We start from the raw sequence: 21,093 nt of genomic DNA, 5'->3' as shown, positions 1-21,093 counted from the left end.
AAGTCTCTCGGGCTACCTCCAATTAGGCTATGCTGATGGTCGTCATCTCGAGGTCATCACTAAGTCTCCAAGGCTGAAAGCACAAACACAAAGACAAGCAAATTGGTGATGTTAGGAATAAAAGACGCTCTCATCATTGCATCATCAACCGCTAATCCGAGGCAACAAAGGGATCTTTTGCATATACTAAGTTCCTCATCATTAAAAAAACAAGTCTGGATCACAAAAACCAATATCCAGATTGCAAAAGATCAACTAAGCATATGCTATAACTAGCCTACTCTTATGCTAGCTTAGGCTTCTTCGGTGATAGGCCTTCATCGTTTGACGAAGACGACGACCACTTTGGTGGCGGCGATAGGTTGTATTTGATTGACGAAAATGATGGCAACTTCTTCGGCTTGTCATCATCGTTGTTGTTGATGATGATGGGGCCGTCGGGACCGCCAGTAGCAGCAGCCTTCTCCTCCTCCTCCTCCTCGGTACCAGCCTCCTCCTCGGTCAAGTCCTCGAGGTTGAGCATCTCCTCCTCCTTTTTCTCCTCTTCATCGTCAGTGGAAGAGTTCTCAGCATGGGCCGCGTCCTCTTGCTTCGAGCTCGTCTTCAAACAACGCTAGGGTGGAGTGCCCTCCACGAAGCGCTGTCCTCATCGCTCGAGGAGGAGGCCAAGAGGTAATCAGAAGACGATGACCCATCGAAGGGGGCCAGCATTGCCTCCTCCTTTGATTATGGCGGTTGTGACGGAGGAGAGGCCTGAGGTGGCGGCAGTGGAGGAAGAGAGTCCATAACGATGGTGTAGTTAGGATCTTAATTTGTCGGCGTGCTAGAGGAGGCCAGAGGAAGATAGTTCGTGGATGAAATGAGGAGGCCAAGGAGGGTGAGCAGTACTAGTACTTGCATTATAATGGTTGTTGTTTGAGCAAGACAAAGGGCCAGTTGCTTCATTATTTCTTACTAAGAATTTTGTTCTTCTGGTCTTAAGTTATAGTTCTTTGTTTTATGTTTGTGTTATTTTTCCATATCTACTCCTCTGTCTTATTTTAATGGCTAACTCTAGTGAAAGGATAGTTAGGGTCAGCCTAATAGTGGTTGATTAACTGGATCTCGTAGAAGGCCCTAAGGAACGATTGCTCATTGTTTAGGGGCACCAGGTTCATCCAACTCAAAGCCAGTAGATTACTGTTGTTGCTGTTGTCTAGTACACCTAGGGCCCAAACACTTCTAGGATTGTCTTTGATTCCAAAAACAACAATTGCTTTGTTCTCTATCCTTGCATCGTCATCTGTACAATGTTGATGAAGACACTATCGTCTTCACTAATATGATCCACGTCAACCTGTGCTATGAAGATCCTGAACACAGTATAAACATTAGGAGGGTTGTGTACAGAAATGTTATATATATATATATATATATATATATATATATCTAGAGAACTTAGTTGCTACAAACTTATCTATTATGTTGTTTGTATTTAATATTAAACCTAACAACTGACAACTAGTTCTTCGCAATTTGTCTGGAAGGAATCGAAGTATTCAGACAACATCAGAAGGAATGTTTGGTATTACATTTGTCTGGAAGGAAGCGAAGGCATCAAGAGATGCTGGGTTGAAAATCCAACAACACAGCACTTGACGGCAGATATAATTCAAGCATGGTCTGTATTCAGAAAACCCCAGCTGGTATTTCGTTAGTTTCCAACAAATATTTCAGGTTTTCGTTAGACGGTTGACTGGAACAAGTGGAAATCACAGCAGAGAAAAATGGGTAGTAGTACCAATGTTAACTATGTGACAACAAATTGACTCAGATATGGATCCTTTCTGAAAGCTGCCGTAATGACACGTTCTTGAATAAAAGGCAAATTATCAGAACCCCCTGTAGTTCCTACACCAGTGCATCACATATTGCATTTGAATTGAGAACCGGGATGTCTTGCAATTATTAGCACTCCATATTCAAATATTGATACAATCACCATTTCAATAAAGCAAAATCATGCTACACTCCATACAAGCCATGAAGGCAGCATGGACCTCGGTGGTTGTCACTAACTCTTCAGAGATGCAACCACATGCTTGGTGAGTTCCTGACATGGCGAGCAAACATTTAACCATTTTCTGCCCGATCGTAAGCGTTTGACTTGTGCTTTGGTGCAAAGATAAATCCTTCTGGAACTTTGCCAAGCAACATCTCAGAGATCCTTATCTGCGGACATAGAGCAGATACATTAGCTTTTCAGCCATGTCGTTAGTACTTTGTGCGACACTGAGAAAAAGAAAAGGAGTGCTTACCCAGTCAGCTGCTGAATCAGAGGCCATCAGGGTTTCAAGGTCATCACGCCCGTGGTAGCTTGGAGGCCTCCAGTTCAATCGTTGTGGGATGACATCCAACAGGCCAACCGGGATGTAGCGGCAGGTATAACTTAGCCATTCTAGTAAGAAATAGCGTGTTGTCTCCACACCTGAAAAATAACAAAACAGAACACTTAGATTCAAGAATCAACATTATTTTTACCACACAATTTCACTTCACATTGAGCATCTCAATGCATGATTCATGAGTTGATACTGTTTACATTCCACTTACCACCAAAAAAACCTGGAATCTATATAAGCATATACAGAGATGCGACCTCACCTTTGGAATCAGAGCCCCAATGTTCAAGACCAAAACGCACAAAATCTTTAAGAATGTTTAATCTCTCGCCAGATGTAATATCCCAGTGCTTTTGTTCTTTTATCTCAGTAAATATCCAAGGCTGTCAAGTGTAGATCATCATTCCTTAGCACAAAATCAGTACATAAAATGATAAAATAAGTGCATGCCAATTTAGACATAGATATTCTTGAAGGAACAACAGCATGTCACTCACAGTGACAATTAACAGTGTGACACTTATGAAACTTTTTGCACTTGAGTAAAAAGTCAAATTCTTCTTCTGTTGTAAATATGATTATTCAGATTAAGTGTACTCCAGATTACATCATTTTGAATGTGCAGTCCCGTGATGGTCAAAGTTTCCATTCCCACAAATATTGTACATTGATGTTAAGGAAGTCAACAGGAGTTGCATCAGAAATGAAAAGGAGGAAGGGAAAATTTCGTTGTCTGTTTTTCATATATATGTAAAAGCAAGTAAAAGGCTGAACACTAACCTTGATAAGTGCACCTCGAGCAATCATGCAAGTGGAAATTTTGGAGCAGCCTGAGACATGCTTGTTCCAGTCAGTAAAGGAGAATACATCACCATTTCCAATGACGTGCAAGTAGTCAGGAGCCTTCTGTGCACACTGGTAAATATAGTCCCAATCAGCGAGTTTGCTGTAGCGTTGTTGCCGTGAACGACCATGTATTGTTATAGCTGAAGCACCCCAGTCATAGATGTCTGAAACTATAGAATCAGCACGGTTCCTGCCCTCAAAGAAAGCTGTTCTTACCTGCAATTGAGCAACAGAGGTCATGGTCAGGAAAATAGTTCAAAAACAGTTCAGTTATTTCATTGAATATGTAGCACCATAACAAAATACTACATGTGAGAATGTATTGAGCAAAACATTTCATTCTCATCATGTGCTCGAAGTTACCAAAAAAAAAAATCACGCATTAACTAGCTTCTACGGGGTCCATCAACAATTGCATTGCTGCATTACCTTAACAGTTAAAGGTTTTTCAGTAACAGCAGATGCTGCTTGCACAATACTCTTAATCCTCATAGGCTTTGTGAGCAATGATGATCCAGCACCCTTGTTAACAACTATATCAATTGGGCAGCCCATATTTATGTCTATGAAGTCAACTGAACATTCGTTATCCACAAGTTCAACTGTTCGTGCTACTGTATCTGGATAGGGTCCACATATTTGCACTCCAAACAAATCCTCTGATGAATGTCGTCGTAGCAAAGCCCACTCCGAAGCTTGACCCTACATGAAGAAAATCAAACAGGTAATCTTCTAGCAAATTTTGTAATGGATATCAGAAAAACTTCACTCTAAGAAACAGAAGATGAAACAGAGTAAAGGTATTCGCCTTCTAACCTGTAAAAGATTTGTGCACATAGCCATTTCTCCACAAGTAATATCAGCTCCCATGGTTTTGCAGAGCCTCCGAAAAGGAAGATTCCCAACAGTGGTCAAGGGAGCAAGGTACAGCTTCTCTCGGAAATCTATAATTTTCTTTTCGCGTGAATGAGGTGTTGAAATTAGGTCAACCCTGCAAGAACTTTGATTATTTGAGGGCACTTCTAATCCATTGCTTAAATCAAGATCTTCAGATTCTGCCTCAATGTTATGAATACCTAATCCATAATGTGGTAAAAAAGGGTTAACCAAAGAAACAAAAAATAAGCAACAAGAGCATTTTAAATGATATCTAAGTTTGGAAATAAATTACCAGCTTCATGGTTCTGAGTTTCATCAACTTCAACCTTAGATTTTTTTAACGGTCTTGGCTCAACACATGGAACTGAGTTAACAACCAATGGTTCACCCTCTGAATTATCTATTTCTTTGCACGAAGTAGAATCAAGTTCAACACTCGCAGGAATACTGCAAAGAGTTTCAGTTTTGTCATTGCCATTTAGCTTGCATGATTCACCTGGATTATCATGATCTACCCTATGTTCATCATTTGCTGCTTTTGCTTTATTCTTGTTGACATCCTGCATCATAAATACATCAAACAGATTGAAAATAGATCAACCTATTATACTGTGGTAGTGACCAGAAAAGTAGAGGCAATGATAGATTTTAAACCAATACCACTACATGCTGCAGCAGAAACGTCGTAATACATTCCATGGCTTAGAGTAGATCCTGGACTACATACTTGCGGTACTCTAAAATAAATTCACTAAACAAACAGAGCTATGACATCTATAATTGGCCACGCGTAGAACAAATGAAATTTCCTCCAGGATCATATAACTGTATTGGGCGCATATTTGGTTTCTTTGTCCAACCTTGCCTAGCCTTGCTAATGGGCAAGGAAAACCTTGCTAGGCAATGTCATGTCCAGCCCATTAGGGCCATTTAGATTGGTCCATCACATATGTTATGTGCAGGAATTACTGTTTGGATAGATTAGTTAGTATATCTATTGGTATGTTAGGATTTGAATTGATTTGTTAGGGATAAGTTTGGTGGGAAATAAGTTAGGAATCGGATTGAATTAGAACTGCTTAGATATAAGTTTGGTAGGAGATAAGTTAGGAGTTGGAATTGAATTAGGATTGTAATTCTCCTCTCTATAATAAAGGGGCAGCCGGCACATCTTAATCAAGCAAGAGAAGAATTAATCTACGTCTCCCCCAATATTCCAAGTCTCCCCAATGTATAGTCTAATCCCTCCCCTAGCAGCCAACGCTGCCCGGCTATCCTCCCGGCGAATGTTTATCCCCCTAATGATCATAGGACCATAACAAGGAATTTGGCTCTCCCTCAAAAACAAGGAAATCCTTGCCTACCTCACCCAAATTCAAACCATGCAAGGGAACCAAATATGTTTTTTTTTCCATTAACATTGCTAGGAAAGGGTGGGCAAAGAAACCAAATATGCCCTTAACTACCAACAGCAGCAACGTACATCTGTTATGTATAGTTAAGAATACGAGATTCGGCTTTAAAAATAAACAAATCAATTTCAATTCCTGACAAAATCATGTTTGTTTGCTACCAGACGTTGATATTTTCAATTTTGACGCCCTTTTCCACCATCAAATATCCAATATGGATGGTACTAACAAAGGTTTGTTTTCCTGTTGGCAGATGCAAATACCTGCAGTAGCATACCAGCAACTCAGGCTCCTCTCCACAACTATCTTACAGGCAGAAGCACAAGCAGAAGTGGCAGCAAACAGAGTATAGAAAAAGTTGGAAAAGGCTTAGAGTAATGATGAGGGTATTCATTTTTTCCTCTTTCCTTGGACATGATAGTTGTTATCATCTGCTATGATAGTTGTTATCATCTGCTATTGGGAAAATATGACAGTTTGTTTTGCAGAATGATAATATGGTATGGTTGCCATTTTCTGGACATTAGCAGAAATATGTAAACTGTACTGTGAATTTGATTAATATAGTCATGTATCTACTGTAACACTTTCGCAATAATTGCATACATTCGTTGCAAACCACACACGCAGTAGAATGAAAACTACACCAGTTCAAGCATCAAATTTCCCTAGTTAGAAGTACATTTAGGTTGAGAACGCAATAAAACTACACCAGCATACATTCCTCTTTGCTGAAATGAGCTTACCACTACCAAATGTATTACACAACCATGGCCGAAGTATGATAATCATTAATACACAAATTTAAAACCATGAAAATAAATGCATAGTGCTCCAAGAAAATAGATTATGTAGAACATAAGGTTAGCATATTGTAGAAAACCAACATACATGAGAAAAAGGATAGCTGGGAAGAACGGAGAGATAACTAGAACTTAATAGAAGTTAACAATATACCTTGAGACCAAGAAGTTTAATCTGGGCACTGGCCTTGGGAAATTTGTAACTGCTCTTCCATAAGAGTTTTTGAATATCTTTGTTCAAAGTATTTATCTCACGGTTTCCCTCTGGACGATTTTCAGGAGCTAGGCTATCCTTATGTGTACCAAAAAATCGACAAGTTAGTCCATACGGACACAACTTCTCCGAAACGGCAAATGGGCATGTTCCTTCAAGGTCAGCTGGTTTCTGTGCATGATAAGTAATGATAAGATTAAATACAAGTTACAAAGTTCAGGGAAAACGTCCAATCGCCAATTATATAACCAAATAAAACAATACCTGAGCCAAATAAGCAGTTATGTCATGGCTGAAACGACAAGAAGCACCGTATTTGCAAGAGTCCACATTTCCACTTTTCCCTACTTCAATACAAAGATGAGAAGTAGATTTTTGTTCCTGCACAATATAATAAGCTCAGTGGAGTACAAGTGCCCAAACTAAGGTGACTAGTAATTGGAAACAATTGGCGATACTGCAAGGAATAAAGCTGTTGCCAGAACATTGGTATATACTGCATGCACAGGTGGCAGGCCATGAGCATGAACATGCACTATAAAGCATGCAGATATTAATGATCACAAAGCAAGGACGTTACAGGGAGGAACAATGCCGAAGTGCAGGTATGTGACATAAGTAGTTCAAAGATGATTACTTATAGAAAGACAGGCCAACTTGCAGGTTTTACAAGTAACATATAGGAACCCAGAATAATAAGTGCAGGATCAAACATGGTTATTTTACTGCAACCAAGCATTAGAAGAAACAAAGTACTGCAAAGTCACTCCCAACTTAGGACATAAGAATAATAAGTGCAGGATCAAACATGGTTATTTTACTGCAACCAAGCATTAGAAGAAACAAAGTACTGCAAAGTCACTCCCAACTTAGGACATAAAACAGTTGACTCGACACCAACAGAAGCAAGGATGAAGCAAAATGTTCCACCTTATACGAAATAGAGCCATAACTCGGAGAGGGAGGTCAAAAACAGATCCTTCTAACAAGAAGGCAATGGTTTTCAAGCAGCTATCCTCCACGTGATCAATACAAAATTTAATTCAAAAAAATAGTATCAACATTACAAGCAGAAACCTTGAAATGCCACAACCCACAAGTGTTTTACATCTAGCTACTAGTTGATTCTCGCTAGATGCAGGTGTTCTAAAACTTGCTCATTTGCATAAAGGATAAATCAAACAGCATATGCATCCATATGTCTCTTTTCAATTTTATTTATCCTCTCATTTACATTCAGTTTGTAGACCAGACGTTTTGTGAAAATTATCTCCAAATAGGTTGAAATTATTTTCTTATATCAATGCAAAGACACGCAATTTTCCTGCATGCTCTAGAAAGGAAAAAAAGATTCAAACTACCTGGAAACTATGCAACAACTATGGCATTGGCTCATATTCTGCATACGTTCATTGTGGTGATAATTATAGCTGAAAGCTCATTAATCTGCCAACGTTTTGATACCTAGACGCACAGACCACAGGAACGGACACAAATTTTGCTAGGTGCTAGATACAGCACAACGCAAATGGCAACCAAAAGCAGAGCAATTACACTGGTGCGCATAGGCATTACAACAAGCACCTAGCAAGCAGAGTTCCATGACGCGCTGAGGCGTTAAAGCAAACAACTTGCGCCGGCTACAGCGGTTACCTGTTTGCGCTCGCGCTTGAGCTGGCGCTTGGACTTCTTCTCCCCCGCGACGCCGGCCACGCCGCTGCCGCCGACCTTGCCCTCCTCCTTGGGGGCCTCACGGACCGGAGGCGGGCGGAGGAAGGCGGTCTTGACGGGGGCGATGGCGCGGGCCACCAGCTCCTCTGGGGTGGGCCGTGGAGGAGGGGAAGCCTCGGCTGTGACGGCGGGGGAGGAGTCCGGCAGGCCGGTGGCCGGCGCGGGCGCGGCCATGGTCGCGGTGTGGCGGCGGCGCACTGGAGAGGGCCGCTACATAAAGGCAGCAGCGAGGGTTTTATGGAACAGGATGTTTTCATTAAACCCCAAAATGGAAAGGCAATTTACTGAAAACATTGGAGTTTTGGAGAAATCCTTTTTTTCAGGAAGCGTGTAGAGAAAATAGAAACTTGGAAACTTTGTTTCAGGTAATACCAGCGACAGAAAAATTTAGCACTTGATAGAACTTGATTTGATAATAGATGAGAATTAGGATCCGAAATGTGTCTTAAATGTGCCGTAAATCACCATCAACCTCTTTGTTGTTTGTTGTGGCCTAGATATCCACATATACATATGATATTGTTTGTATTTATACTCTATAAAATAAACGGATTTTTGTAAATCTAAACGACCTTTATCATACATCTTATACAATCAAACGTCTATAATTAAGGTTGGTCTCCTGTCTCCTCCCCTCTCAATTATTTAAAAACTACTCATCAATTTAGAAACATACAATTAATAGATACTATTAACATTAAAAAGTATTAATACACTATTATTTCTTTTCATCTATAGGTGCATCATCAGCCTTTTATTTTTCAATTATTTTTTATAATTTTTTTTAACTTTTATCATTATATTATTGATTTTATGTATATAGAAAACATGTATGGTTGCTAGTTCCATTTTAGTTTCACAGTAGATGATGCATCAAGTGTCAGTAGAAAATGTGTCCTCTGCCTTTGCGCTGCAAAGGTAAAGTTTTTCGTTACTCAATCCTAGACAACCATGGCATATGAACAATTGGATTAGTTCATCACTAGTAAAATTTCTCTTCTAAACATAGGTCCATAATTCTTCTTGACATTTTTCCATTGTTGTTTCTTGGCTACATGTTAGTGGTGATTATCCCGTCTGTATGGTGCATGACTATTCCTTCCATTTTTAGCTAAGAGCATCTCCAACCGAGCCCTCTTCTCACCCTCTGTCCTATATTTGAGAAAAAAACGATAAAAATCGGTCTCCAACCGACCCCCTTTATTTGAGGAGCCCTCAAATCTCCTCCCTCACCCCCTATATCTAGCGGCTACTCATCCAACCTCTCATTTGGGAGAGAGGGGAGAGAGAGGGAGAGAGAGTTACCAGATATTAATAAAATAGAGGTGATTCGAATATAGAGGGTCAAATATGAGGGGTCGATTGGAACGCGTTGAGAAATAGGAGATAAAATCTGGATAAGGAGTCTCTAAATAAGAGGAATAAGGGGTCAAATATGAGTAGTCGGTTGGAGATACTCTTATAGTCTCCTACCCCTATCCTCATATTGTTGGCAAAGAAGTACAGTGAGGAAAGAAAATGGATAGCCATGGCGGAATCGAACGAGGCTGTCGATGGAGAAGAAAAGTGATAATTTTTAGTGATTCCAAGGTACTTTTATGATTAATAATGATACTATTTATCTAATAGTTAATACGGAATGGGCTGTTTCGAGTAAGCAACGGTAAACTTTGCCTTTATAACAAAGATAGAGGATAAGCTTCCTTTCACACAGAATCCCTTTTGCTCGATACAATTGAGTTCGACTTATTCTTTCTTATTTAAATAAATTTGTATTTGATTTAAGTGAATTAACATTCGACATATTTTGTTTGAGTGCCCTTCAAAATCGGAAGGCCTAATTGAACACTCGTAAATGTGGACCTATCATTGGCCATTGCTGAATTGCATGCTTTCGTTCATGGTCGCACTGAAACCTAGTACCTGAAAAACTCCTTGATAATCTTTGACCCTTGCTGCGATTGTCACATTGAAGCACTGGCGCTCTCGACGTGAGCTGAGCGAGATGTTCTTTCGATGTTCATGTCGAAGGCTACCCAGTTTGCATATCAAAAGGCTTAGCAGAGGGGAAGAGGCGATGCCTTCGCATGTCATGTGAGCTTGAGATGCGGGCTAAGAACATGATATGAATTGAGATACGGATGTCTATTTCACCGAGAGTATTGTACAAAAGAATATCTTCCGGTTGTTGTCTGCCTCTATGATATGAATTAATTGAACTAACCAATTCATTTAAATGTGGAGGCGTTCAAAGTTTGTCAGCCGGGCCCACCAAACCAGCTAAACCTACATCGCCTCCTCACAGATACTTAGTAAGCATGCAATATGTAACACACGTATAATTAATAAGATTATGATAAATATATACACATAAAATCAGTAATATTATAATGGGAGTCGAAATTTAAAACAAAATAGGTGTATAAGTTTACGATCATCTATTATATAATTTAAGCAAACTATAGGGTTGAAGTTTACGATCACATATTACAATTGTAAATAACCGAAGTCATGAGAAAAACTTAGGTAAAGAAAAAAATAAATGAAACAATAGTCATGAAAAAAATAATAGCATAATTAATCTCTCATTCCGAACGATACAATATCTGATGCATTTAACAAATTCTCGTATAACTTCAGAAATATTGTCTTTTGATTCATTTCCATTATATTTAAACAGGTCAACCAAAAAACCTTTTTTCTTAATTCGTACACATCATGTAAACATATTATATTTCATTGTAATTATAAAAAAAGGTATAATCATATGTCCAATTGCTTAATGTAAACTACAATATCGTTGAAAACACTCATAATGCAAATAGATGGTTATAGTTGTTTAACATTCTACGTGCACATGAAGTTAATAACAAAAACCCCTCAAGTCGAAAAATAAATAAATTGTTATATATATATGTGGATAATCTAATTGATACAACCAATATTAAAAAATTTACTAATTTTTTATCTTTGAAACATAAGTTGGTAGTATATGATATTAATCACATAGGTCATTAATCTAAGGGGTTTATTATTTTCAGAATTAGATTTAATTTATTAAAAATTTTGAGAGTTTTTAACCTATAGAAGCGAGGATAGGGAGGAGTGCGGTGCAAACGCGTGATGGAGCGCCGTGGGAAGCGGTGAGCAGTTACTATTAGATCATGTACATTGTTTGATTCTGCTAGATAAAGAAGCAACCCCCGCATCCAACGGTCGTCTTCCCCTCCTCTCCACAACTCCCGCACCGCATCTCTCTCTCTCTCTCTCTGCTCTCCGATTCGAATCCATGGCCAACGGCGGCGGCGGCGGCGCTGCGGCGCCCACGCGGGGCCAGGTCTATCTGCCCGAGTGGCGCCGCGCGTTCGACCGCCTGGTGAGGATGTTGCGCCAGACGCACGCGCAGGCCGAGGCGCTCGCGGTCGAGCGCGCGCACCTCTTGACGGAGCTCGAGTTCCAGCGCTGCGGCCGGCGCGAGCGCGAGGACATCTTCCAGGTCCGCATCCAGAAGGTAGGGGTCTCGGCCTCGGGGTTCCTCTTTGGGATCGGGGGGCTCGCTCTCCGCCGCCGCTGACGCTGGCTAGGGTTTTTGTGTTGTGCTCGGGTGTTCCAGATCTGGAGGGACGAAGCGCGCAGGAAGAGGGCCGAGAAGGCCGAGGTGGCGGAACAAATTGGGAAGAAGGAGCTGGAGGCGAGCTGCTACCAGAAGATGGCAGGTAAAAAGAGGCCCTAAGTTTCGTGGTGCTTGCCTCGCCTGTTCTTGTGGGGGAAATTTGAGGGCGGTCTCGTGGGTGAAAAATTTGCCCTTTTTCTTGGGATTCTGGGGTCCTTTTCGATGATTCCAGGTTATTGTAGCTGTAAAGCTGCGATCTTTTTCGCTTGTAGATGCTTTCCCAACGATTGTTCAATTATTTTGATCTCCTTGTTTTGGCTTATCTTCCGATGTTCTCTGTTGAAAGTGTCTTGTCAAGTGCTGGAAGTGTCTTCAATCTTCATAGTGGTGTGCGTTTCTCGGTTCTCACGTTTACTTCCACTGCTACCGGCGGAAAAGCATCATCTTTACGTTCGCTGCGCAATGCTTCCTCAAGATACCTGTGCTTCGTATTGTTGATAAAAAAGAATACTGTGCCACGGGCATTGTCTAGTGTTTCTTTTACCTACTTTTTTGTTGGTAAATTTTAGCATCGATGTGCAAAATCTGCCCTTCTCTTTGGGGGTTTGAGTTCCTCTTCGTTCTTTAATGATCAGGGGCTCTTGTAATGACGAAAAGCTGGTGTCTTTCTGTGTGTAATTGTGCACTCCCGTTGCACTCCCATGATTAGTGAAGTTAAATTGCCCTGTTTTCGTGTATACCCTTCTGTGGTGATTTCATGCTTCTGCTTTCCATGACCATTCCGTTCATCTTTAGCCTGCTTTTGCTGCCATAAGCATGATAATCCTTGATATTTATATTTGCTGTGCAATGCGAAGTTTGAAGCTGTCTTAAGGTTCTGTGGTATAACTGGCCTAACCTTATGTTGTTAAAAAACGCTACATAAATTAAACCTTTGTTCCGTGAATATAGTACCGGTTTATTGTTTTTCGGAAATTACTTCTATATTATGCCCTACACGAGGAGCTGGCACCTTGTATTTTAACTACACATCCATGTCACTGTTTGGAATTTCAATTGGGCCCCACAAACTAGTCTATTAATCAACAAATTTGAATGCTGGTTATCTTGCCCACCTAAATGGGCTTTAAAATTGTGCCGCATCAGTTAAATTTGTGCAATTTGGTCCACAGTTTTTCCAGTTTCTCTTCAAATGATAGAGTTTATGATGGCATCGCCCAAACTGTGTTTTGCTTTCCATCTCAAACAACATTTTGCAGAACATGGATATTTTATTTCTTTTTTGTCAAATCCATTCACTTGTCTTGAAGGCATTTTTATTCTGCGTTAAATGTAGATAAATTTTATAAAGGGTTGCACTCTAGAAATTTGTGTTGCTAATATATCATTACCTTGTGTGCTGAAACCAGAACTGACAGAGAATGACTTGGAGGATTTCAGAAGTTTTATATCCACTTTGGCTGCTGAAAACACCGAACTGAAGGTACTTACTGAAACATAAGTTTGTTATGGCTGGCCCATTGTGGCTTTTATAACTCACAAGCGTGTGTAGTCCGGCTTGTGCATCTCACTGATCTTCTTTATCATTGTTTTATATTTAGAAAAAACTTAAGGAGGTTGAAAGTCAGGCAGAGCTTAGTGAAAACAATGTCGATCACCAGCACAGTGCAAAAGATTTAAGGGCAGAGTTAAGGAAACTAAAGCAAGCTTACAAGACCCTGAGCTCAGAGAAGGACAAGGAAATTTCTGCATTACGTGCAGAAAGAAGTTTTGTGTGGAACCAGTTTAAGACAATGGAGCAGGAATACGGAGAGACGTGTAAGAAGAAGACCTTGGAGGCAAAGCAAGCTATTGAAGCAGCACAAAAGCTTCAGCGGAATGTAGGTGAGCTGCAAGTGGCAGCCCAAAAGAACGATGATGAAATCGACAGACTGCGAGCAGAGGCGGTTAATGCCAAAGAGAAGATGTTGATTCTTGAGGATGAGCTACAAAGATTGCGCTCCTTGGTCAAGGGTAAAGATGTTGAAACTGATAAACATAAAGATGATCAACTTGAGACTAGTCGAAAGTGCAAGAAGAATATTAATGAGACAAACAGAAAATCCAAGTCTGAAGGTCCTGTTTTAAGGGGAAAATCAAGAAATTCCCAGGTCACACCAGTTAGGAGAGATGTGAAGGCTTCCAGAAGGTGCACGCCAAGTGCAAAAGAGATACAAAGTCAATCAAGAGGGCAATCTGAGGCTAGTCAAAAGCGCAAGCGTGGCTCTTCCACATCATATGTAAGTATTTCATTTACAGGTATACAGTATGGTCATATTACACTTTATGATCTATGACTAATTTTCTGTTTAGCAAACATGTATATTTGTTATCCATGTATAGTCAATGGATAATGCTGGGCATATTAAGTAAACCTGATCTATTTTGCTTATGTGTGCCAACATATAGACTAAATTTGTTTTTACAGACCTAATTTTTTTCTCGAAAACACGTGGTGAATGGTAGGCTGTATGCATGAGTCGTGTCTTGCTGTAAATATGGATAGAGAATAAAGTGAGGAATTAGGTTTGCCTTCTATGAGTCCTAGAATATGTATATGACCATCAGAAATGTGCTGGATGGAAGTGCTAAAATGGACTGGAATGCGTATTGCTAACCAATTTGTTACTATCTGTAAATAGTAAATATGTACCTCTCGTTGCTCTTAACTTGTAATCTCCTAATTTTTGGCAGGCCGCATAAGTTGCATCTTTCTGTAAATATGGACAAAGAATAAGGTTGACGGATTTAGATGAGTATTAAGCGAGCCATAAGTTCTCATAAAGGGACCGGCACACATTCACTCACAAGATATTAGTAACAACCTGGCAGGATACATTTCTTCATTCTTGACTACCAGCTTTAACAGTTTATATCACTTGCAAACTCACTGGTAGCCTCATGCGGCTGGTACGTTTATTTATTTGTAAGAAACTGTGCAGGGTAAAATATTAATTTTTTATCGTATTGTAAAACTTTCCACACCTAAATTACAATGTCCTAATTCTTGGTAGGCCGCATGAGTTGCGTCCTGCTGTAAATATGGACAAACAATAAAGTTGATGGAATTTAGGTGAGCATTATGTGAGTCATAGATGCTCATAAAGGACCATCACATATCTACTTCAGGTACTAGAAGTAAAGATATCGTAGAACATGTAGATTATGTTTAATCACCTGAAGTGGCTAGTAAAATATTCATTTTCCTATGGTATTGTAACACTTTCTGCTCCTCCATTACAATGTCCTAATTCTTGGTAGGCCGCATGAGTTGCGTCCTGCTGTAAATATGGACAAACAATAAAATTGATGATGGAATTTAGATGAGCATTATGCGAGTCATAGATGCTCATAAAGGACCATCACACATACACCTCGTGGACTAGAAGTAAGGATATGGCAGAACATGTGGGCTATGTTTCCTCACCTGAAGTGGCTAGTTTAGTAGCTTATGTGGATAGACAATTACACAATGGCGAGCAGATCTTCTACTGTTTTGTCCCACAACTTTCAGTGTCCTAATTCTAGGCGTGCTGAATAAATCGCATCTTGTTGTAAATATGGACAGAGAATAAAATTGTGGAAACTAGGTGTAGTACTCTCTTATTTTTGTTTGGCTCACGAAGAAACTGTCAAATAGTTTGTTAGTTACTTCCTGATTTTGTAATGTTTGTGCATTGAACTGAATCATGATTGATATTTGAAATCGATCGTGAACATGCGTGATCCCTTACTTGATGTCTCTGTAACGGAGAGTGATTTTATTCATTTACCTGACCCCTTTTTATCCATGTAGCCTTGATATAGATCCTATCAAAATGGTCAAAGTGTCGCACATATAAGTTCTGGCTTCCTCATAAATTCCTTAATATAATCTATTTGTGCTGAAAGTATGTCATCATCGCGTGCAGGGTCTCCGGCGTTGTTCCTCAAGGCTGCAAGTTAGAACCACCGCGTCTCCCTCTCCCATGCTCTTCACCCCCTGTTTCACGGTTCCAAGACTGAAGGTGTCAACTCCTCCCTAGCCTGAAGCCGCTGTAGCCTGATATCCTGACTTGTGCAATTGTTCATACACAACCCTGCTCGTACAGTATTTAGGTGAGGCTAAGCTTATCAGTTGCTGCTCATGCACCTGGCTCCAACACGAAGCGGCAATGGATGGATGATTGATTGTGCTTGTAACATAATTCGTTTCGCCTCCTTGTGAGTGTGCTTGCAATGTATGTGTTGGTGCTGTGCCAATGTATCATTTCATGTGTGTTGTTTATGGATTGGTTATGGAAGACCCTGCTGGTAGAACCTAACCTCACAATTGTTTGGTTGGTTTCTGAGGGCTTCTTGAGTTGTATGTTGGTCACCATTCGCCGTGTGTACTACTATGAACGGATACTGAAGAGTGTGTGGCCTTGTGCGTTCCTACTGGTATGAATTGATCAGAAATTCGTTGAGTTTGCCGTTTTCGAATTTTTCGTGACTTGTTTCAAGGCTATATCCGCCCTTGTCGCGCCTTCGAGACGAGGATTATGTGGATTATCGATTATGATTTTTCAAGATTTGGACTCGCAACTGTAGACTGAAATTTTCATTACGGTTTCCAATTTATTGTCCATGCTCTAAGAATGGAAACGGTAAAGTTTGTGATCCGAGTTCCTTGTTGCGGCACAAGAAGAATAGGGTAGGGACAGGGACAATTTTTTCCTCACAAGGTGAGGCCCCAAGTTCATTGCGTGGTGGGGTTGAGGATAGTTTTTTCTCCACGAGCTCCATGGAGCCCTCGAAGTCTCTCCCCTCCAAAAGTTCCCTAATTGTTTCCAGTTCTTCTTCCCCATGTAAATCTCCCTTCCTCGTCATCGCCTGCACCTACTGGAAGCAACGCCTCCCCCTTGCGGTTCAACCTCATTTTCAGGTCATCGCTGTCGGCTAGCTAGCCGGAGATGGTGGCCACGTGTCGGACCACGACCTCCACCGTCATGCTCTCTGCTGCTCCTGCTTGCGATTGTGATCTCTGTCTCTTCTTCCTCTGAGTTGCACCGAGGCCAAGAAGAGGACAGATCTTCCATGCTCTAGTTCAGCAACGACGTGGACACTATCACCACGTCGCTCTTCTCATCCTCCTTAGTTCATGCACCACTCCTCCACAGAGTTTGGGAATCCAACAAGGCTAGGGACGAGACTGGTTCTTGCCCCGATCGGGGCAGGGCTCAAAGTTCGGTGGTCGGGCACGCCATTCTGATCCGTTGTCATCCCTAAATAAGCTCCCATCCTCCCGCACTCAATGACACGCGGGTCCCACCATGCAAACACCTAGACCGTCTACGGCCCAGATAAGGCCCAGCCCACCGCTCCTCCTTCCCCCCCCCCCCCCCCCCCACAACGACGAAGACAACGCAAGCCCTCGCTTCCTTCCCTCGCCGACTCAGATCCCGCCGCCGCCGCCATGCCGTTCACCCCGGGCCCCTACTCCGGCGTCAGCACCCTTGCCCTCGTAATTCCCCTCACATAACTCTTCCTGCTGTCGCTTCCGGTTTTTCCAGAAGCTTCTGCCCTGTCGATGCTTCCGGATCGGATCTGACCCTCTCACGTCTCGCCTCCTCGTCTTGTCTCTGCAGGTGGCGAGGGCGTCGGCTTTCGGTGTTGGCGTCGTCTACGGGACCGTCAAGCTCTCCATCCTCAAGGTAACTCGTCTGCAGTGCGGTGATGTGTCGATTGTCAAATCCGTGACCTCAGCTACCAATTAGCGCAATCTGGTAGCGTCGGGGCGAGATGGCTTCATTTCCCGCGTTGCTGATGCCAGATTAGGGTTTAGGGGCTGGACGCCGGCGAGGTGCAGTTCTAGGATTAGATTTTTTTTTTCCAGCTCAATTCTAGGATTAGATGTTGGTATTCGTTGTTCTGAATTATATTAACCGGGAGCTTAGTTGAGGCTGGGGAATGTTGGTGCAACTGGAGTTTCTGGTAGAACGTCTTAAATCATCCTGCTGGTTCTGCAGCTGTCACATAGATTCATGCATTATAATCCTGTTCCTATGTTGGTGTGCTTAGTTGAACTGTATTTTGTAGTGTTGTTTTACTCATGATTGAGTAGTTCCAAAAGGTATCAACTGGAAGATCCGTATTGAACATAAACTGATGAAGTGTGCATGTAAGTCAATGCTTGTTCGGTCACAACTTGGCGCATTCTTGTAGTAACCCATGGGTTTGACTGCAGTGTAGATGGTAGTACCTTTGGCTTTTGTTCGAATGGATTTCTGCTAAATTTCTTTTAATCGAATGTAGTTTACAGTTGATTCCATTTGATGGTAAGTTTTCACAGCTTGGGTGTAGCTATAATTGAAGTTTTTGGTAGAATCAGTGTTACCGGGACTCGTGAGTCCGGATTTTTTTCGCCGCGTCAACATGTTCTTGACACGGCGCGGACGCGGCATGGCTATGTCGGGAGAGGAGACAGCGGTGGCGGAAGGGGGAGAGGAGTTGGCGGTGACAGGGGGCGAGGGGGAGGCGGAGGCGGAGGCCGCGGGGCGAGTGGGTCGATTAGGACTCGGAGGGGGGGGGGGTAGGGCAATAGACAAATGGGCTGTAAAATGTCAGTTCAATACATCTAACTCTTTTTTTTATTTTCTTTTTTTCTTATTTAATATGTAATGCATTTGCTTGTAGATCTACATGGATCAGTCATGAATATGAAAAAAATAGTAGTTGCAATACAAAATTAGTTGCACAACATATTTTCTCTAATTTGAATTTCTATTTTTATTTTATAAAATAATAAAAATAAATAAATATATGATGAATCCCCGAGTCTTGTTTTTTAGAATTTGCCGAATCGGATACCCACACCCGAGTCGGACTCTGACACCCGCACCCATATCCGTGTAATACTGGGTAGAATGGCTTGATTCGTTCTGCTTATTCTGCAACTTTCACATTTTGATTGGTGGTTTAAGGCGGTGACAACTACTTTGTGCGTGCTGTTTGTCTCGTACATGTGCTTACTTGAACCTTTTTTTAAATCGATGTGTTCAGTTGAACTTATTGAGTAGTATAGGTTTATGTATGACTGAGTAGCTTCAAAAGATGTCAACTGAATTTTCCACCCTGAATACAAAGTGTGTATGTAGCTGTGCTGGTTCCATCATGAGTTGGCACATTCTGGTAGTAAGCCCATGGGCCGATAGGTTTGCATGCAGTGTTACCTGACAATGTATAAGTTTTCTCAGTTTGATGTATTTCGCTTGTCCGTGTTGCACTACTTGTATAGCCAAGCAATTCAAGAGAATGCCCTCCTAAAAGTTTTGCATTGAAGGCCAAGCATGCATCTATTCACATAGGGTTTAGGGAATCTGTTATTGCTAAAAGGTTTAGAGAATATGTTATTGCTAAAAGGTTTAGGGAATCTGTTATTGCTATCTTGTCCAGGCTTCTGATGATTGTTGGAATTCACTAGATGGCAAGCAATTTATTCATATCGTCAAGCCTTCTGCTGCCAAAGTGTTAAATCTTTTTGTTCTGCCTGCAACAGGCATCAATACTTAAAACCTGATAAGAAGCTGTTTCTTGTATCAAATTATATGTGAGTGGGCCACTTACACTTGGCATATTGGTTTCACTGCTGAATATTGTATGGGTTTAAATTTTGTTTCATTCATATGGTACAGTTATACATTATGTGTCTCACATTGAAAAGCTCAAGTTTACTTATGTATCTCTCTTTTGGAGAGTATTTTAGTAACTTGGTTGCACTATTTTTATGGATTTCCAAGGATCTAAATATCTAGTTTCTTGAAGCAAGTATGAATTATCCTGGAAAAAAAGTGTCTGGTTTTTTTATAGGAAAACAATATGTCTATTGATATTATGCTAATGTTGGGATTCATGTCTAAATTATGTTACCAATTCTTGGTCTAAAGCAGTACAATGATTTATTTGACATGTATGCTACTTTAATGTTTATCCTACTGGTCCATTCGGTCCATTGCTCTTTTACCTCTCTTGTTTGATAAATGCTGCTGCTGGTTCTTCTTAACTTTCCGTTTTGTGTAAATTCTGTACTAACAAATGATCTTAACTCATTGGCACGCCCACTTACCATGATAGTGAGCTGTGGTTTAGGTGATCTTTTTGCCATGTTTATAAATTTAACTGATCTGAACTGATGAGTTGATCATCTTGTTTAAACGATCTCCTTGTTTTTTTTACTAATTGTTCTTGAATTAGTTTCTTCAGTTGTTAGTTTTTTTGTGATACAATGTTCTTAACGTTGCACTATTTCTCTCCAGGCGACAAAACCTAAAAAAGAGGAAGCACATGCTCATCACTAGGGTCAGGAATGCAACGTGGTAGCTCAAATGGAAGGATGTCATAATTTGGCAGTGTACCCCTTGCTACGTGCATTTGGTTTGATCTGTGGACCTCTTGTCTGAAACCCATCTGGGAGTTTTTACCTTAGTTTCGGTTCGTAATAAGTCCCTGACTGAATTGACTTAAATCAGGAAGAAAGAAAGAAAGAAAGAGAGCCTCCTTTTCTGTTTTGCGAACTTGGTAACTCGACTATTTGCAGTTGTCATGAAGATCAGATGTGATGATCCAGTTTTTGTTGCGACTCAGTTGTGCAACGATGGCGAACTCTTTTCTGGAACTGGTGCGGCTAATTAATAGCCATGTTATGTTGGATGGGGCTTTTGCCTGGCCTGTGGTTTGCTGTAGCTTGATGCTGAATCGTGTGAAACTGTGCGGTGTCCCATCCGAGTAAAACTCTGCACGAGAAGACAGTAATTGCTGTCATCACTGCAAGCCATCCAAACAAGTTGATTAGCATCTCTGAACATGTTTTCTCTGGAAGCATTTTCTTTAGGATCAGGCGCAACAAATTTGAAGAAAGTTTACGTCCTACTAGCACACGACAACCTAGAAGTACCGAAATTTGTCATAGCAAAATGGGCCTCGCAGGCACGCTCAAAACAAAATGGAACATTAAAAGAATCCGAGCTATCTCTTTCCGAGGAATAGTCGACCTTTATTAGTTCGGATGATCCGAACTCAATAACTAAATCACAACACTATTACTACTTTCGTCTGGATAGCATGTTTTCCACAAAGTCTGCCAAGACCGCATCACCAGACCAGACCAGACCCCGCAAAATGTGCAACAAGACCTTCACCCTCTGAGGACACACAT

The 21,093-nt window shown here is 41.1% G+C and overlaps 3 protein-coding genes and 3 non-coding genes across 7 annotated transcripts; 5 read left to right on the top strand and 1 right to left on the bottom strand.

The window, feature by feature from the left end:
* Positions 1-1,790: 1,790 nt before the first annotated feature.
* On the bottom strand, positions 1,791-8,491 carry LOC133888556 (tRNA-dihydrouridine(47) synthase [NAD(P)(+)]-like). The gene is made up of 10 exons (XM_062328840.1): positions 8,189-8,491; positions 6,800-6,916; positions 6,476-6,706; positions 4,399-4,666; positions 4,044-4,303; positions 3,657-3,929; positions 3,162-3,443; positions 2,644-2,764; positions 2,298-2,467; positions 1,791-2,211 (listed from the first exon to the last, which is right to left on the bottom strand). Exons 1-10 carry the CDS (start codon positions 8,438-8,440, stop codon positions 2,113-2,115), a joined length of 2,073 nt encoding a protein of 690 aa, XP_062184824.1. The 5' UTR covers positions 8,441-8,491; the 3' UTR covers positions 1,791-2,112.
* A 2,976-nt stretch (positions 8,492-11,467) lies between these two features.
* LOC133889096 (uncharacterized) lies at positions 11,468-16,366 on the top strand. Of its 2 annotated transcripts, XR_009903861.1 has the most exons (6): positions 11,468-11,777; positions 11,880-11,982; positions 13,289-13,362; positions 13,481-14,158; positions 14,613-14,735; positions 15,830-16,366. XR_009903861.1 is itself a non-coding variant. In XM_062329557.1 (5 exons), the coding sequence occupies exons 1-5, from the start codon at positions 11,556-11,558 to the stop codon at positions 15,941-15,943; spliced, it is 1,191 nt and encodes a 396-aa protein (XP_062185541.1). In that variant the 5' UTR covers positions 11,471-11,555; the 3' UTR covers positions 15,944-16,366. The 2 variants fall into 2 exon arrangements, 1 of the variants encoding a protein (XP_062185541.1); XM_062329557.1 differs by lacking the exon at positions 14,613-14,735 and having other exon boundaries at positions 11,471-11,777.
* On the top strand, positions 14,614-14,720 carry LOC133889889 (small nucleolar RNA snoR103). Its single transcript, XR_009903968.1, has one exon. It is a non-coding gene; the product is annotated as a small nucleolar RNA snoR103 (small nucleolar RNA).
* LOC133889885 (small nucleolar RNA snoR103) lies at positions 14,934-15,040 on the top strand. Its single transcript, XR_009903965.1, has one exon. It is a non-coding gene; the product is annotated as a small nucleolar RNA snoR103 (small nucleolar RNA).
* Positions 15,181-15,290, top strand: LOC133889888 (small nucleolar RNA snoR103). Its single transcript, XR_009903967.1, has one exon. It is a non-coding gene; the product is annotated as a small nucleolar RNA snoR103 (small nucleolar RNA).
* A 922-nt stretch (positions 16,367-17,288) lies between the features above and the next one.
* LOC133887685 (uncharacterized) lies at positions 17,289-20,452 on the top strand. The gene is made up of 3 exons (XM_062327653.1): positions 17,289-17,403; positions 17,528-17,593; positions 20,195-20,452. The coding sequence occupies exons 1-3, from the start codon at positions 17,356-17,358 to the stop codon at positions 20,234-20,236; spliced, it is 156 nt and encodes a 51-aa protein (XP_062183637.1). The 5' UTR covers positions 17,289-17,355; the 3' UTR covers positions 20,237-20,452.
* The last annotated feature ends 641 nt before the right edge of the window (positions 20,453-21,093 follow it).

This window comes from Phragmites australis, chromosome 13 (genome assembly GCF_958298935.1).
Source record: "Phragmites australis chromosome 13, lpPhrAust1.1, whole genome shotgun sequence".
NCBI lineage: Eukaryota > Viridiplantae > Streptophyta > Magnoliopsida > Poales > Poaceae > Phragmites > Phragmites australis.
The sequence above is the reverse complement of the archived record's forward strand: the minus strand, read 5'-3'. Positions and strand labels throughout refer to the sequence as shown.